This window comes from Neltuma alba, unplaced genomic scaffold (assembly GCF_004799145.2).
Source record: "Neltuma alba isolate B1F8T4 unplaced genomic scaffold, ASM479914v2 tig00011008_pilon, whole genome shotgun sequence".
Lineage (NCBI taxonomy): Eukaryota > Viridiplantae > Streptophyta > Magnoliopsida > Fabales > Fabaceae > Neltuma > Neltuma alba.
The window spans coordinates 71019-89241 of record NW_021635761.1 but is presented as its reverse complement, the minus strand read 5'-3'; the positions used below and the strand labels follow the sequence as shown (position 1 = coordinate 89241).

General features: G+C 33.4%; 2 protein-coding genes across 3 annotated transcripts; both read right to left on the bottom strand.

Moving 5' to 3' along the window:
• Window positions 1-1739: 1739 nt before the first annotated feature.
• LOC114760650 (putative 12-oxophytodienoate reductase 11) lies at window positions 1740-5464 on the bottom strand. 2 transcript variants are annotated; one of them, XM_028949931.1, is made up of 5 exons: window positions 5327-5464; window positions 4759-4899; window positions 4539-4669; window positions 3403-3579; window positions 1740-2605 (listed from the first exon to the last, which is right to left on the bottom strand). In XM_028949931.1, the coding sequence occupies exons 1-5, from the start codon at window positions 5395-5397 to the stop codon at window positions 2007-2009; spliced, it is 1119 nt and encodes a 372-aa protein (XP_028805764.1). In that variant the 5' UTR covers window positions 5398-5464; the 3' UTR covers window positions 1740-2006. The 2 variants fall into 2 exon arrangements, with proteins under 2 accessions (XP_028805764.1, XP_028805765.1); XM_028949932.1 differs by lacking the exon at window positions 5327-5464 and adding an exon at window positions 4362-4437 and having other exon boundaries at window positions 4759-4893.
• A 10539-nt stretch (window positions 5465-16003) lies between these two features.
• LOC114760642 (uncharacterized) lies at window positions 16004-16906 on the bottom strand. The gene is made up of 2 exons (XM_028949923.1): window positions 16754-16906; window positions 16004-16672 (listed from the first exon to the last, which is right to left on the bottom strand). The coding sequence occupies exons 1-2, from the start codon at window positions 16904-16906 to the stop codon at window positions 16004-16006; spliced, it is 822 nt and encodes a 273-aa protein (XP_028805756.1).
• Window positions 16907-18223: the final 1317 nt, after the last annotated feature.

Here is an 18223-nt window from a genome sequence, read left to right as displayed (position 1 = left end):
TTCAGCCCATTAAAAAAAAAAAGCAATTTTTGATATTTTTTACATGTTTTATAAAAAAAATGAAAATAAAGCAATGAAATTACTACTAAAAGGCATAAATGAATAAAATTAACTTACAAACACAAAACATCATTATATTTAAACATCCATCAACAAGACTGCATCCAAAATTTTCATCAACAATACAAATATACAATAGACAAATAATATCATCAAATTTTTAAAACTTTGTTATGATTATCATCAATTACTTTTTTTTACAAGTATGCTCTTTTATAGTAATAAAAATATCAAGTTTTTTTTCATAAAAATTTCACTTTTAAATTTTGCAATATGATTATTATTTTACTTTAGTTTAAGATACATTATTATTGAAACTCTTAAATTTCTAATTCAAATTATAGAATAACAAGTTGTATAAGTATAAAAATACTCTTTTATCAAATATATATAGTTTTAAAATATCAACACATATAATATAAATCAAATCATTATTAAAGTCCAAATTAATACAACTTTTTAAAATTTAATTAAAAAAATTATTGTCCAAAATCAATAAATCAAACCATTATATAAAATTTAATTTTAAAATGATAGTAACAACTAAATATTTGAAATATCATTAACAATGTGAAAAAATTAATAATATTAATGTTATGAATATTATAACATGTGAACGTCCATCTCCTTTTCCTATTCAACTTCATCAACTCCCACTATTTCCACTAGACATTAATCTTCCACTACTCCATTACTTCTCCATTATGCCTTTAATCTTGTAACTCACCCCCACTCACATTCATGTGGTTTATTATTCACTATTTATTTAAGTACAAATGTAACTTACGTGTCAGACTATGCCTATAAATAGGGCATGCATTGTATTGGGATGGAAGTGAAGCAAAAGGAATACAATATCATTCTCTTATTTTCTTGTTGATATCTCTTTCCTAATATAATTTCGTTGTCGGTTAATTTCATAACAATTAACATTATATAAAAAAAATTTTAAGAAATCAAGAGTGTGACCTAACTTTAATTACCTGTTTTAAAAGTTTAAGGAGACATTGTAATAAGATCCAAAAAAAAGTAACTGATAAAAGATCCTAGTTAAGTTGCAAATAAGTTAGAAGTCTTAAAGGATCTTATTGGGGGAAGATGCAATTACTTTTCTGCCCTCAATGATCTAGAAACGAAAAATGAGAGGCATTTAAACCATTTTGTGTGTCTTCCCTTTTGTCGATAATCTTTCTCATGGTAAACAAAAAATTTCAGACCAAAAAAACCAAATTTGTGGATCATCTTACTTGTCAATATCATTGAAGTCAAAGCATCTTTTAGCCATATTCCGGCATACAGACCATATCATCTAAAATTAAGAGTAATGGATCCAAATTGTTCCTGTGAATTTCCGTAATGTTTAATTTCATTTAATTTCAATGCTTAATTTAGTCTTCTCATGCATATGTGCAAGCAAAAAAGAAATCCAAAAGGAAAAAAAAAAAAAAAGGAGGAGGAGGAGGAGGAGAAGATATGTATATCTCAGTCAGGCTTCAAACCCATGATTCATGACAAAAAATATTAACCACTGATTTTTCAGCTCAATTTGCTATTTCATTGTTTATTTAAAAAAATGGTGAAGTAGATACACTGTCCGAATCATAATTTGCTAAAATGTAGAGTAAATGTCTAATAACAAACGATGATAATTTAATTTAGTATGGTAGAGAGACAACAACTTGCATGGGCAAAAAGCCACAGCTAAAAGTGGAAGCCAAATTATGGAATCTTTAAGCATCCATCACCAGTTACAAAAATTTTGTTATCCATTGGCGGCTATAAACCACAGAAATAGCGCTATAAACCACAGAAATAGCAGGACACAAACAAGTACATAACAGTTGCCTAATGAATCTTGTTGACAAACGAAGGTTACTATTGAAATTGGAATGTTCAAGTACAAAGCAGTAAAGAAGAGCAGGGATCAAAAACACACCCTTCAGCAATCAGACTTGAAAACTTCCATCTAGAAATGGATAGTCTGTATATCCAACAACTGGATCAGGAATATAAAATGTGTCTCTGTTGTACTTGTTGAGAGGAGCATCAAGCTCAAATCTCTTGGGCAAATCAGGATTGGACAAGAACCAGCGACCATATGCGACAAGATCTGCCCGGTTCTCAGCCACTGCATTGTTGCCCTCTTTGCGGTCATAGCCCCCAGCAACGATGAACGTGCCATTGAAGGCCTTTCTCATTGGCACAAGACTATGAGGGCTCTCAACCTTTTCTCCAACAGTCTTCATCCTCGGCTCTACCATGTGGCAATACAGAATACCATATTTGTTCAGAGCATTTGCCATGTATAGGCCAAGTTCTTCAGGATTGGAGTCTACACATTCAGAATAATTCGCAAAAGGTGATAATCTAATTCCAACTCGCTCAGGTCCTATCTCATCTGACACAGCTTTAACGACCTCCAAGGGAAATCGACAACGGTTCTCTAGTGATCCGCCATATTCATCTGTTCGATCATTAACCTGATCTTTCATAAACTGGTCAAGAAGGTAACCATGGGCACCATGAATCTCAACCCCATCAAAACCTACAATTGGACAAGCATTATCTTCTTAAACTTGTTGCATCCATATAGATAAAAATTTCATACCCATACTACCATAACCATTACATCACTTCTGAAAAATGTTAGATTTGGCATGTGTTAATAAATTCTTAGGTTTGACATTAAATATTGGATGTAGACGTAAAAAGGTGGTATGTGGGTAAAATTGATCTCTCTAAAGTTTCTTCCTTTTTTATCTTCCTCCCCTGTTTTGCTTCTCAGCTGCAACAAATAGGAATGCAACATCAACTGCTTCTCAATTAGAGGGACCAAATTGAACCTCTAGTGACACTAGAAGGACCATAGTGATATGTAATCCTGCTATTTATAACTTGAAGGAATGCATTAAAAGAAGAAATTGAATAATTTGTAAAACCAAATTGGGAATAATATTGGAATAGTTCATATGTCAATTGGCAATCAAGATCCTGATTTGGTCTAAAATGCTTCCAACACCAGTCTAGTTGAAAATTGCAACAAAAACATAAAACAAGTCACAAACTAGTCAAAATTGATAAAAGTTGGTCAAGAACTAGTAAACGTTAAGAAAATAATTTTTTTAACTTTTTAATATAATATCTGTACATATAAAATTAAAAATACGAAATTAATTATAACTAATTCAACTATGGTCAAATCAATAAAACCACAAATCTATGCCTTCATTGGTCTAAGGAGCGATCCAGTATTAAGAAAGTTATTTGAAGTAACTTGCCATTCTACCAAATACTTATATGGATTATGCTTGTGACTTATCACACTAAAGTGAGTGGAAGTACCAGCTTCCATAGCATTCCTTGCAGCGAGTCTGAAGTCATTGACAATTTGAGGAATTTCATCTGTCCTCAGCCTCCTTGGTGGTGTAAATTGTGCTACATCAATTCCATTAGCCCGAATTTGCGGAGCAAGTCCCTTATCTGTACAAGATATTGGGGCCTGCCCATTTGGTTGATAATCTGTTTGAAAACTATATAAGATGGAGAGATACTGGATCTACAAACATCAGATAGCACATTTATTCAAGTCGTAGGACAATGAAGATGGGGAAAGAATAGAAATATCGTAGCAGAATGGAGGTGCAAATTAGAGAGCCTAATGTATTTCCTGCCTATGGGTATCACCCATGAATCATTCATATTTCAACATGTTGGAGGAAGAAACCACATATACAGCATCATTTTCAATTTCCATAAAGAGATGCAACTTAATTGTTTATGAAGCATTCTTTCCTTCATAGAGGGAGTACTATCATAAAGCTTTTCACTGCAATAGAAAACTCGACAGAAACGTTTTTTTTTTTTTTTTTTTTTAATGTTCCCCCTTTTTCCATTTTTTATTTATTAATTTACTCTGCACATTGGGAGGAGTTAACAGGTTCTTGAAGGATAGTACCTTGCTAGAACTGATTTGATTGATGTCATAGAAAATATGTGTGTGCATAAAAAGCAAAGATCCTTAGAGATATTACACTTCAACCAAATTCAGGTTTTATCCTTAGAGATATTACCTTTTTCCATTTTTTATTATTTCCTTGAACTGTTTTTCCACTGAGCATGCATAATATCTTGATCATTCAGGTTTTATCTTGATTAACAAATTCTTGCAGTAATGGCGCATTTATAATTATGCATTCTGGAAACCGATCTAGAGTAAAAACTGAAAACCATACTTGTTATGGTGAAAACCCATAGACTTAAACAACAGGTAGGAGTAGAGAAGGTGACAATAGAAGGCTTACAATATAACCACTCCCAACGGGTGTGTTGAACTAATTGACATATAACATATTTTAGGCCATTCTCAGCCATAATACACTGAAACATTCTGAAATTCTCTATAAGACATTCAATTCAAAAGACAGATAATTTTGTAGCTACTTTTCCCAGAGCAGCAGATAAATTTAGCAAGCAAATACCTGAATTTGAAACCCTTCCAACGTGCCAAATCTGACAAAAGAATATTCCACCTTTAGCGTGAACAGCATCCACAATGGGTTTCCATGCTTCCACTTGCTCTTTTGTCCAAATACCTGGTGTTTGAGGATACCTTTACATTGAAAGGGTGAAAAAAATTTGTGAACTTCCTAGCAAACAGGCATAAAATTATGATAACGAATTATGAAGGGCACAAATTACCCTTGAGCAGTGTCAGAAACACCAGTAGCTTCAGCTATCAGAAGACCCCCTTTGGAAGTTCGCTGAGAGTAATATAAGATAGCATGGGGCTGAGGAACATTATTATAAGATCTCTGTCTAGTCAGTGGAGCCAAAACAACTCTGGATAGCAAAAGACAATGAAATTTCAAATAAAAAACCACTGAATGTTCAACTAATAGTTAAATTAATCCGATACGACCAATCACAGGGGCAATTCTCCTAAGCTATATATTGACCAGTGAGCCCAGTTCCGATTCTGGTCAGCCATTAAGTGCGCATGCACTAAATGCAACGCAAGAGATATCCCTATTCCGGTACACTGCACTAATCATGTATGCAAGTGATTTTTCATAGTGCGCAATAGCATATATATGGGCATGAAGAAAATTGTTCTTTTAAAGTTGCAGAACAAATTCCAAAATTTGTGACTTCAAGGTAAGATTTTCATCATGACCCGTGCACTGTTCATCTGGGATTTCTAACAAACACTTGATCCACATAAGCTAACGGCAGAAAAATGGAAGGAATGAGTAGGAAGCGTTAATACCTATGCGATAGACAGAAATTGCCCATCTTGTAAGGTGTTAAAAGAGGAATAACGGGAGCTTCAGCAGCCATTTCTACACAAAACTACAAGTATAGTTTTTCCTCAGCAAAGTTATTGGCCTTCGAATTCTGACCATATGAAAAGAGACGACGATTCAGTTGGGGTATAAATAGGACTGAAATTCACACAGAAATGAATATCACGGTGGGCGAATGACGTGAGTGAGTACGTTTGCATATGGCGGCAGAGGACTGGTCGGTAGTTCCACGACAATGAGATGAGTGAAAATGTATCATTTTCAGATTTGTTTCTTGTTCTGGTTCTCCTTTATTTTAGGAATATTATATTAATTCTACAAAGCTTTTGATTATTTAATTAATACTTTTTTTATTTGAGTAGAAAAGGTTTTTATGACATTTTTTATAAATAGAGAATGAAAATCCGATTCAAATATACTAAACTAAACTTTATACATTTATGTTTATCAAGAAATTAATTAAAATAAGTTTGAAACAATAAATATGTAAATCATGTATTTTTTTTCCAGACATGCCCTTATTAATAAAGAAAATAAGTAAAACATAGCACAATAAATAAATTAAAGAGGAAAGAGAATGTATGAGGATAAAATTGAAAAAAAAAACTCATTAAATAATTAAATAAAAGTGAATGTTATCTTATTAAAAATAAGCCCCTCTAATAAAATTTAGCTTATATTACCGGATGGAATATAAATTTAACTTGATTATAATATTTCAATTTTTTTATGATATGAAAAATTAATTTTAGACCCTGATGTAATGGAGTGGAATAAAACAATTATGTACTACTTTTAGTCTTTAATATGAGAGTTAGATAACTAATTTGAAAATAAAAAAATTAATTAAATTGGTTATTTATCGCAAATGTGTGTTAATTTTCTTAAAATTAGATTATTGAAATTATTTCTTGGTGAAAATCCTTTACATTCAATTGGAATATTTTAAGAAAAAATGAAGAGCAAGTGGATGAAATTTAGGGTCGATAATACAGGCTCAGCCTGCAAACACAGCTTTGGGCCTACTTTGCCCCAGGTTGCCCTTTTTTTCCCCATATAACTCCCAATATGTTATATAATATAGTTGGAGGATTTTGACCTCTCAAATTTCATATGGACATTGCATGCCTCATTTATATTATTGCATATGTAATTAATCACTTTATATATGTGTGTATAGTTATATAAAGAGTATCATCCATCTTTTATTTTCCATCTATTTGTTGCATTATTATACAAGCCTTTATAAGATTAAATAAACATGTATTACTTATATATATGCATAAAAGATTTACGTAATTAACTTGGATAAAAAAACCAGTTAAATTAATTATTCATAAAAAATGTGTTAGTTTTTCTAAAATATCTTCAAACCACTACTGTTATATAAAAAATGTGTTATTTAAATTAAATTAATTCTCATATTATTTTATTACAACCTGCTCCTCAAATTCAACACTTCAAGTCTAATTTTAACACTTTAAACTAAACTCAACTAATAATAATTATTATAATAATAATAACAGCTTTTTATTTAAAAAAATATTTAGGCAGACCTGCCTTGGTGAGCTCGAGTTAACATTTTGCCAACCTGACAAGGTGCATACTACTTCAACCCACATCACTTTTGGCCTGCACCGCTGCGAGCTAGCCCATTTCCGCACTGCTAACCCACTTTACCAGCTCTAATGAAAGTCATATTTAGAATCAAATCCAAACTCCCAACTAATTTTTATATTAAAAATAGGAGGTAATATAATGTTAAAGATTTATATCTTATTTTAAGTATTATTATTTTTATTTGTATCAATATAAATAATTTAAACTAAAAAATATTGTTTTTTTATTTTAGATACTAAAATTTTCAATGGTGCGTACTGCATACTTTCAAGTAATCAAGTTTCAACTTTCAACGAAACATTTGGCATTGCACTCGTAGAAAGGAATTGATTTGGCCTCACTATAAACCAATGATACCAAGAACATGAAAAACAGAATTAAAATGAGGAAGATGTGGACATTCGAAGTTGGCAAGTCAAACAGACCCGCCAAAGCTCCAGTTAGGTCGAGCCCAACCCAATTAGAGGTTGAAGACAATGACTTCATCGCTAACGTCATTTGCAATGCCTTTGACTAGTCAACAGTCAACTGTTGACTGTTGACCAATCAATGGTTGAAGTTTGACTTTTTTTAAAATTTAAAAAAAAAAAACTTTTCCTCTCACTTTCTTTAGTGGTAAGTAGGGTCCACTTCTAGGTCCAATGGTCAAAATAAATATTTTTTCTGTTTTTCTTGAATTTTTGTTTTCAAAACCTTCTAAAAAGTGCTTGTGGGTACATGGGACCTCCGATTAAAATGTGGTTTGTCCTTAAAAATTCTTAAATTCAAGAGCTTCATTTAATATGCAATTGGCCTATATTTGAAGCAAGTTTGGACCTATCTTAAAGTAGGATAAAGTCATTCTACATGCAGAAAACACCTAAAACCTTTATAGTTGAATTTAAATTCATAATTGATTTTAGATAGCTTAAGAGATTTTTCTAAAATGAGATAAAAAGCTAATATTTATACTGAAAAGTTTTTCATAATTAAAAGTGATTTACACATGTCTATTTTTCACAACATACACTCAAAACTTAGAGAGATAGGAAATAAAAATTAATTTTACAGCAATCTAAATAAGACAAACTTATTAAATAAAGTTAATAAGTCCTCACAAACCTTCAAACACATTGAAGAGATCGAGATTGAAAGGAACATCACCCCTTTTCACAAGTATTGTGATAAGGGGTGTAACCATAAAAGGTGCAAGGCTATCATCTTAACAAAAACAAGTGGGAGGTATGCTGCAAAACACAAACACATCCAATAAAGTAGATACTAAGTACTATGCCAATATTAATGTGATATAAGTGAGTCAATCCCACTCTTAATGAAACAATAATAAGATATTGCTTAGACATTAAAATGTTCTTTTTAGTTGAATTTTGTGTTAAATTTCCTCCCTAGAGTTAAGTTAAATAAATTATTTTTGGTTATGAGCATTCATGCAATTATGATAAAATACTGGGTTATTATTTTTCTTATAATTGCTTTAATTGAGTGGGAGTTACTGGACTGTGATGCCTAGAAATCCAAGAAGGGAAATGTCTTTAAGTAAGATTACGGTTAAAGAAAGTGATGAGCTAACTAACACGAGTGGGATGGGAGCCAACATAGTTGACTCTTGAACACAAAACTAGTGAATTTGTCATCTAAGTAATCCTTATCTCACTTGAACAAGAACAAATTGTATTCCCTAATGTATAATTATCTATGTGACCAAGTTATGATCATCAAGTTCATATGACTGACCTTTGCTAATGAGTCAAGCTCAATAAGAGATAACAACGGTTTGAGATGCTGCTAAATCTCTTTTATTCATGAGAAATAAGACGTCATGGATATCTTACCAACCATTCTTCAATACTAGAAAGCTGAAACACTTCAAATGAAATAGGAAGCTTATGGCTATCTGAAAGAGAAAAAATCACTATACTTAGTACAAAGTATGACGGCATAACATGCCAATTCGAGTAATACAACATAGGCTATGTCAAATGTTGACACTCTTGTCACAAAGAACTTAATGAATGTTTAACCCTCATAAGACCTAACACATCTATAAACACAATACATGAGGTAAAATGTCAAATAAGACTAAAAAATGAGCCAAACGGGCATGTTCTTTCCAATACACAGCAAATACATGCTATCAAAAGAATTCTCCTGGTGAGTGGGAGCACATAAATATAAACCTTACTCATAATAAAAGATTGTAACCTTTAATGATGTGGTTCGCTACATTAGGCTTGAGACTAAAATGTTAGATGTTGGAAAATCCACTAGCCATATGTTCTTAACTATAGAGGTAGAGGATTTATCCTCTAAACCTAACTATAATAAAGGTAATAGGCCTACAAAAGAGACTAGACCTAATAAAGGTAAAGTACAATTCTTGTTGAGAAACAATGCACCTTGACAAGAATCACTATGAGTAGCAAAAATGCACAAGATCTCCTCACATTTTGCATGTGCATCTGGTACTATTCTCAAAGCTAAATCTAATCCTTTATAAATTATAGACTTAAGGATAATAGACCACAGAAGCAAAGCTTTCACTGATTTTCATTGGATGTCAAAAAAGCAAATGGCTCTTGATTAAAATGGCACAAGAGTAGAAGTCAAAGGGATTGGAACCTACATGTTAATTCTGCAAAGAGAACCATCCTAGTACTATCTAATATACTCTATGCTCCATACAACTAATAAAATCTTATGTCTCTTACTTCTTTAGTTAACAACCAATCAATAATGGGACACATTTTTGAAATATGGTTTCAATAGTCTTGAAAACAATAATTTTAATTTTTTACCATGCTATACTAGACTAAAGTCATATTGATTAAGAGAAAATGATCAAATGAGCAAAAGAGGATTTGCTAAGCAATGTGTCTAAAAGGACATGTTTCCATGTAAACATAGGCTACTAAGATATTCAGAAAACCTTTCTAAAAAGTAACCAAGTTTGAACATTCACTTTGGTGTTCAGTCTTATGAGTGTGAGGGAAAGACACATAGCATAATATTGTGTTATCTTTATCATTGATTTCTCACAAATTTGTGGTATGTTCATGTGACTTTGCATAAACCTGAAGCTCTGAGAATGCTTCAAAAAATTTCTTAACTTGATTGAAAATTATTAAACCATAAGGGTAAAAGACATCAAATCTAACAAAGGTTATGAAATACTAGCCTGATCAAATTTTTGATATTCTGTGAATATAATGGATTGTCAAGCAATTAATAGTCTAAAGCACTCCAAAATAATATAGAATTGCCAAAAGAAGAAAGAGAATTCTCCTTAACGTGGTTGGATTAATGATAGTACAAGTACAACTACCAATCTTGTACTAGAGGAATAAGCTAATAACTACAACTTTCATGACCAGTCAAATTCCCTCAGAATTAGTAACAACGATGCCCTTTTTAATTATGAAAATGCTAAGAGACCATAAGGGTCAATAACATGCATCCATGATTCTTTATGTAATATAAATAACTAGAGTTAAAGATAAAATAATGCATCTTCATCAAATACTCCAAACATCCAATTAGGGTATGTCTTCATTAGTGAAAATGATGATGTCTTAATGACAATAACAAACTCAAGGAGACATAACATTCTTAGAAACCAAATTCTTTGACAAAGAGAACTTTATTCATATCAAATCTTTTTAGAAGAATAATGATAAAGAGGAACTAGCAAGTATTCCCCAGGTCACTGATCCAAGTGGAAGGGTTAGCTATTTTCACAACAAGAAGATACAGGAGATAAGTAATAAGAGGTAAGATATTACAAGAAGATATGATGAATCACAATCGCAAAAAAAAGATATTAGAAGACCTCATTCAAACACAAGAAGAGAGTCCTATGCAACAAACCCCACTATGAAAAAGTAAAATAATAAAAGCCCTTAAAAAAAAGGGCAGTTCTCATCGTCAACCCAAAAGACGACATCTAAAGCCTAGGAAACATCCAAAATGCTCTCAAAAGACATGCTAAAGAAAAATGGTAGAAGGTCATGTAGCAGGAAATTGATTCTAATTGAGTAAGGAAACCATTTGATCAAACACCTAGCTGAAAGGTAATTAGAACAAATGTGTTCTTGAATAAAAGGTAATAGTATCAATTGATAATCCTAAGGCACACTTGGTAATTAAAAGGTATACATAACAAGGTGCAGATTGACAAAACACCTTCATCTGTTGTGAGTTTTAACTCCTTAAGGTTAGATTTGGCTATAGTATCCAAGCTTAGGTTTGAAATTATGTCAAGTGGATGTAAATACCACTTCTCTAAATGAGAACTAGATGATGAAGTAACCTCAGGGCTTTATTGAAAGGAGAAAAGGAGAAAAAAGATTCTCAAAACAATCATCTATATGGTTGTGCATGAGGTTTCACAAAACAATAACCTTATATAACTTCAAAGTGATAGAAAAAAAGCCATAGCATGCACGTCAAATAGTTTAGGATTTGTTTTTGTGACATCATCTCCTTACTATGACTATATGCCTCTAGCCAGAAGAAGCTTAAAGGCGGTTAAGACAAGCCAAGGATAGTTGATCCTTCAACTTTGATAGAAAGAACATGGACGAAGCAGAAAATTTCTTGAGAAAAAAAGATAAGTAGAGACTGCATGAGGGGACTACTATTTTTATCATATAAGACCTGTACAAGTAGAGTCCTTCAGCATCTCAGCATAATATACTGCAAATTCATGAATGCCCTTGGAGTTAAAGGATATAACCTAAGTGAGGTTATCCATCCTACAAAGGAATTTGGCATAGACATAGGAAAGTGTCTTATACTTAAGCTTTGTTGGTAACTCAATGTACATAACACTGTGTACTGATTCAAATACATGTTTTAAAACTGGACTTGTGAGTCAATGTTTAGTTTAACTCAATAAACAAGTACTAGGAAGCTGTGAAAAGAATATGAGATACCTAAAAAAAGCATGGATTGTAAGTTATACATCAATGTAACAACTTACAATGCTAATTAGGCTAAAGATCTATACAAGCAACATTTGGTTCAGAAAAAGTGTTACTGCCAAATAATGAGACTGAAAGACTAGACATAAGTATCTTCACCTTCTATGGAATCAGAACATAAAATTTGTTCTGCCACCACTTAAAAAGCCATATGGCTCAGTAGGTTGCTAAAGTGATTAGGAATTAATGGTGGGTTAGAGGGTCATGTTCTAATATGTTGTGATAGCCAGACATAGCTTGTACTAAGGATCCTTATTAACACAAGTAGGACTAAATACATAGACTAAACTATCTCTTGGTGAGAGATAAGATTGCCCAAAAGCAAAACCAATTCAATACCACTCTGCCCACAAGGAGTTGGCAGATCCCCTTACATAACCCATTGTTAAAGATTTGTTAGTAAATGGTCAAAGACTTCGGGTATGCGTAAAATATAAGGTCTTGAACTTCTTTTATTGAGGAATAAAAGAAATGCATTACCATAATATATGTTGAGTGTGAACAAATATATATGTGTGAGGTATACAATAACAAGTATGTCATATAGGTTAAGGTCGGCTTTCTCACACAAGCAACCACCTTCTGTTTTCACGTGCACATAGAAGATGAGATACCGCATGACCATCATATTACAAGAACAATGGTCAATAAGTATCATAGTATATGTGTTGCCTCAAATAAGTCTAGGACGAGGTCCATAATAGACCAAATAATGGATCAATGGATTGAGTCATGGATAAATACAATCCATGAAACCTAGAGCCAAACAAAGAACTCTTCTCTTATAAGATGTCTTTGGATTTGTGTTGAAGAGTTTTGATTTAGATATTGTGTGTACTTAGAATTTAAGTCTGTATGGTGTTAATAAATTAAAATCAATATACGCTTTTAAAAAAAGTTAAGATAAACATTATAGCATACAATTCATACTGCGTGTGCTTATAAGAACCGCAACAAGGAATGTGAGTGCAAGATCCTTGTTCCATCACAGTGTGAGTCTTAAAAAGGAGAAAAATCTTTTCCTAATGTCCTTAAGACTTAGACAGCATCATTAGGGGTTGATTTAGTGACAGTTACTTTAGCTTACACATTATGATCATGAATGATTCAATCTAAAAGGTCAACACTAGAAAAGAGACTAAGTTAAACCTAATTAATGACCAATCAGAAGGAAGGTTTACCCTGAAGTATATAACAATGCTAGTGTGTGTGACTGATATCTTACTAAGTTGTCTAAACAACTTGTAAGTGTGGATAGTAAGCACATGAAGAGACAATTTGAGTCAATCAATAATTAACTCGAGAGGGACTAGATATACAAGAAAAATGTGTATCAATAAATTTAGGACATTTGAGGCAATATGTAAACTTGCAAGTACATCCAAGATGTCCTTGTGTGCTAATCCTGTACAAAGGACTTCTAGTATACAAGCATCCAAAATTGAAGACATCATGCCTATGCGGTCATGTCAGACACCAAGTATGAAGCAAGAGAGATGTGGTAATCACATGATGGCTAGCCCATCAAGTGTGAGTAGGAGATGTTGGATTTTTGGGCTTGGATCCACCGTTGATACTTGATATGGTGGACTATTTGATTGGATATTAAGAGAGTATTCCAATCAAATATCCAAGCAAGATTATGATATTTTGACTCAGTCAAAAATCTTGAATCAAGTTCAATCAGTTTCGATATAAATTAAATTAATTTATATTATACAGATTAAATATATATTTAGAATTAATGAAGATTGATTATGGATTTAAATTCTAATTCATAATCTTATCAGTTAAGAGATATTTAAATAGTCGAATTCAAATTCAGACTGATAGACTTAGTGCCCATTTAGATGAGCGATTGGAAAAGCTGCTTATTGGAAAAGCAGCTTATGGATAGGTGAAGTGGGATAAAAGCTAAATTGGATAAGCTGAATTGTGTTTGGATTGGAGTTCAGAAAAACCCGTTTGCAAAAGTGAGATTGGTAAAAAGTTGTTTGGATTATGGTTAAGTAAAAGTAAGTTTGGTTGTAAAATGACCAAAATGGGTATGAGTTTTAATAAATAGTAAAAAATAGGAAAAAAATAATTTCACATAATACAATGGAATTAAAATAATTTAATACGAATAAGTGAATTAAATTTTAAAAATTTAGAGAAATCTAAAAAATTATTTTAAATATAAAGTGAAAGAAGGAAAAAATTGAATAGAGATAATATAATGATGAAGTAAAATTTAATGAGTGAATTAGAATTACGAACTGTAGAGAAATCATAAAAAATATTTAAGAAACGAAGTGCAATATGATAAAAAAAAATTAACATAATACAACAAATTTAAATTAATTTAATACAAAGAAGTCAACTATACATAATTTAAATGGATAACAAAGTTTTGAACTCCAATTGACAAAGTAAAATAAAATAATATTACATAATTAATTATTTGATAAACTATGAACAATTTGGTCTCTAATTGCATCACGAACACGATTCATATGCGATGAAGACTGTGATGTAACGTTTGAAGGCGATGGTTGACTAGCTTCAGCCTGATCATGTTCGGCCACTATATTATCATTTTCAGCTTGTTCAAAGAGAAATTCAGAGCTTGAATGTCTCCTTATAAGGTTATGAATGGCCATTGTTGCACAAACTAAGTATACTTGTGTTGGAAGTCGTAACTACGCATGTTTCGTAAGATGTGAAAACTATTCTTCCAAACACCGAAAGTTCTTTCTATTGTGCACCTTAAACTGGAATGATAGTAATTGAAGGCTTCGTTGCTATTTCGGAATCCTACTTGTCGTCGGAAGTCCGGAAGGTGGTAGCGCTCAGATCTGTATGGACCTAGATATCCATTTGGTGTTGGATATCCCGCATCAACCAAGTAATATTTCCCTAATGATTCATGAGACAATTAGAGAGATTGTCAAAAGAAAAAAATGAAATAATTAAAAAAACATGCGTGATTGAAACTTATAAACATATACCTAGAGGTGGATGAGGGAAATTAAGAGATGAATTTGTAATAGCACTGTCAAATATACGAGCATCATGTGCAGATCCCTCCCATCCCGCCAAGACAAAAGTGAAACACATATCCCAATCACATACAGCCATGACATTTTGTGATGGATTTCCCTTTCTGCCAATAAATTTGTCTCTTTTTGCAGCAGGGACAACACACTGAATATGAGTGCCATCAATTGCTCCGATTGCGTCCTTGAAAAATGGATAATAACGTGGATCGGTCTCAATTTTTCTATGAGTTCCACGAAATGTAGGATCTATGGGTCGAATAAGTTCACTCGATAGGCTAAGGCAAGCTTGCAGTACATTATGAAAGTGCCTACTTACAGTTTCCCCTGAACGTTGAAACCGTTCCTGGATCATCCTATTGCATTGTCCATGTGCAACCGTGTTTAAAAACATCGCGACCATTTCTTCAATTCCTACGTATTTAGACTTTTGTAAACCGTGTTCCTCCAATTTGGTACATAAGAGGTGGAAAACATGTTTATCCACTCTAAACATTTCAGGACATCGACATCATGGCCATTCATAATGCCTTGCACCCATAAATTTCCTGTCTGCTCACTAGTTCTGCAGGGTTGTTTAAACATATACATTTCACAGTAATGACCAACCAATGCACCTACTGCTTCATATTGTGTTAATTCCTCATTAATCTGTCTTGAACGGTCATCTTCATTCCACTGAGAATCATCATTCCAATCCTTCAAAGTATCTTCATTCAATGGTGAATCATCATTCCAAGAAGCCATTTCTGGAGTTGACCCTGTAACTATGATGACAACAAAGTGTAAGCATTATAAGGATTACCTTAAAGAAGGTGTAAATAATTATCATACTGCAAACAGAAAAACTAAACACATATATGATAAGTAGAAATTAGCGTAAATATTACAGTCATTACTAAGATTTCTACAACAGGTCACATAAGTTTAGGTTCAAACAGCAATTAGTTCAAGTTAACAAGTGCAGTAACAACAGTGAAACAACAAAGTCCTAAACTAAATCCTAATCTACAGGTCCCTTCCATGTGTCTGGGTCTAGTGTTGCCGGTATCAACCACTCCAACAACTTGCTTCTATCATGCATAAACGCCAAATAGGCTCGCCTAGCCCACCTCAACTGCGTAAGCATCTTCGCACATGCATAATATAGTTGAGGGTTAACATTAAGCTCCTCAAGGCTAGCCAGGTGTCCCCAAATCTTCTCAACTTGTTGGGGATCTTCAACCAATGCTGATGCTCGCTTTTCAGAAGCAGCTGCTATAACACTCAGGCTATCAGAAATTTTTGTAGTCGCAGCAACTTTTTTCTTCTTCTTCGCATCAGACATCTCACCCCTCTTCCTCTTTCCATAGCTTCCTGAGTCACTTGGTCCAATACTCGAACGGTTGTTTAAGTTGCAACCAGCAAAATCATTTGAGATCCCTGCGGTGGCTGTTGGGTCAACACCAAAATTTTCATCTTCACTGTCCCCCGACCCTTCCTGTTGGTCGAGCCCGACTCTATAAACATCCTCCTCTTCTGTGTCAGGCTGTGGAGTGAATGCTGGCTGAGGTTGTGAGGCTGATGGTGCATACATAAAGTCTCCCGAAGCCACAACATCTTTGAATATCTTCATTAGGTCTGATGCAAACATCAACCCTTGATGTCTAAATTTCTTGAAATTGGGATCCACCTACATTAACGTAATTAGGCAAGTGTCAGCGATGACGAAACTGATATTTAAAATTAAAACTCAACCAACACAAATAATTACCATTTTCCATTGCCACCACTCATCGGAGGCCAACACCATATTTGTCGCTGCATCATAACCAATGCCAGTCTCCCCAGACATAAGTTTCTCCCACAACTTCCAATCCTTTCTCAAAATGTCAAATCTATTCTTAAGTTGCTTCCTGTCATACATTTTTCCACTCCTTTCCTGAAAATTCTTTGTAATTTTGTTCCAACCCAGCCTCGTAAATGATGTTCCTTGGCGTTCCTTGTGCACAATTTGCTCGACACAAACACATACGAATCCCAACTCGCTTTTTCTTTATCGTTATCCATTTCTAGGTGGAAAATAATATAGATAAGACTAACAGAAGCAAAAAAGCACCAAAAATGTTCAAATTCAAGCTACATTATGTAAGAAATAAACGGCTTGTTTTACTTGCTCAATAAATGGCTTGTCTTATCTCCTAATTTTTGGATTCCAATCGGCTCATGCTCACTCCTTCTGCCCCCCCAAAAAAATGTGTGTGGGTGTATATATATGAGAGTGTCATGCAAAACAATTTATAAATTCATAAGAGTACTTAACAATTTTCTTAAAAACCTGTCCCACCGAATTGAGGGTAAAAATTTTTTCAAAAAAAGAATTTATAAACGTATAAGAGTAATTAATAATTTTTCCCTAAAATATCCTTCACCCTTGAGAATCCAATTAATAAGAAGATGATGGATAATAATTGAAGGCAAAAATAAAAAGAGAATACTTAGGTCAAATTACTTGAATTGGTTAAAAATGTTTTATTGATGTGTAAATTAGAAGAAAACTTATCATAAACTAATAAGAAGTGGACCATTTGACAACATTAATTGATATCGAATGTAATTTGGGACTCAGATTTCTTTTGAAAGAATATATGGCTCATTCCTCCTGTCTCCTACAACACTCGTTTACAGCAAGCAATTAGGATCTATGCCAGGTTTGGCCCAAAACTCAAATCTAAAAATCAACAAACGTCAAGCATTCATCACAAAAATTCACTGATCACTGAAACACAGCACAAAACCAGGCCAAGAAGAAAACATTCAGATAGCACGGTGGTTCGATTTCAGTCTATCTATCAGCTCACAACAGATCAACAAACACACAGCTCTACATGCTTTGATTAATAGCGTATCACTCCTACATTCACCGAAAACCAACACAAACATATGGGAATCGGCCGACCTCGCACAAATCAGACCAATTGAAGTTAGGCAGAGGTAGATCGGCCAATGCTGATCACTGAAACACAGCACAAATCAGACCAAGCTAAGATCTTCGACGCACACCTGAGATGGACCAGCTGACGGCGGCGACTAGTTGGGACGACGATAGCAGCTCCGACAGGCTGGACTCATGATGAACGACCAGCCTCTCGGTCACTCAAAGCCACAGCCAAGTTGCTTCCTGTCACCGAGGAGACGCGAAGGAGTTGACGGCAACCAAGTCTCGGTGGTTCTGGCGACGACG

What these genes read in the sequence shown, in the direction of transcription:
- LOC114760650 (XM_028949931.1), bottom strand. Translation starts at nt 5,397, where the DNA reads ATGGCTGCTGAAGCTCCCGTTATTCCTCTTTTAACACCTTACAAGATG. An exon ending in GTTTCTGACACTGCTCAAGG is followed by an intron (nt 4,670 to 4,758) that starts GTAATTTGTGCC and finishes TTCAATGTAAAG; the next exon opens with GTATCCTCAAACACCAGGTA. An exon ending in AAGGAATGCTATGGAAGCTG is followed by an intron (nt 2,606 to 3,402) that starts GTACTTCCACTC and finishes GTCCAATTGTAG; the next exon opens with GTTTTGATGGGGTTGAGATT.
- LOC114760642 (XM_028949923.1), bottom strand. Translation starts at nt 16,906, where the DNA reads ATGTATGACAGGAAGCAACTTAAGAATAGATTTGACATTTTGAGAAAG. An exon ending in AGTGGTGGCAATGGAAAATG is followed by an intron (nt 16,673 to 16,753) that starts GTAATTATTTGT and finishes ACGTTAATGTAG; the next exon opens with GTGGATCCCAATTTCAAGAA.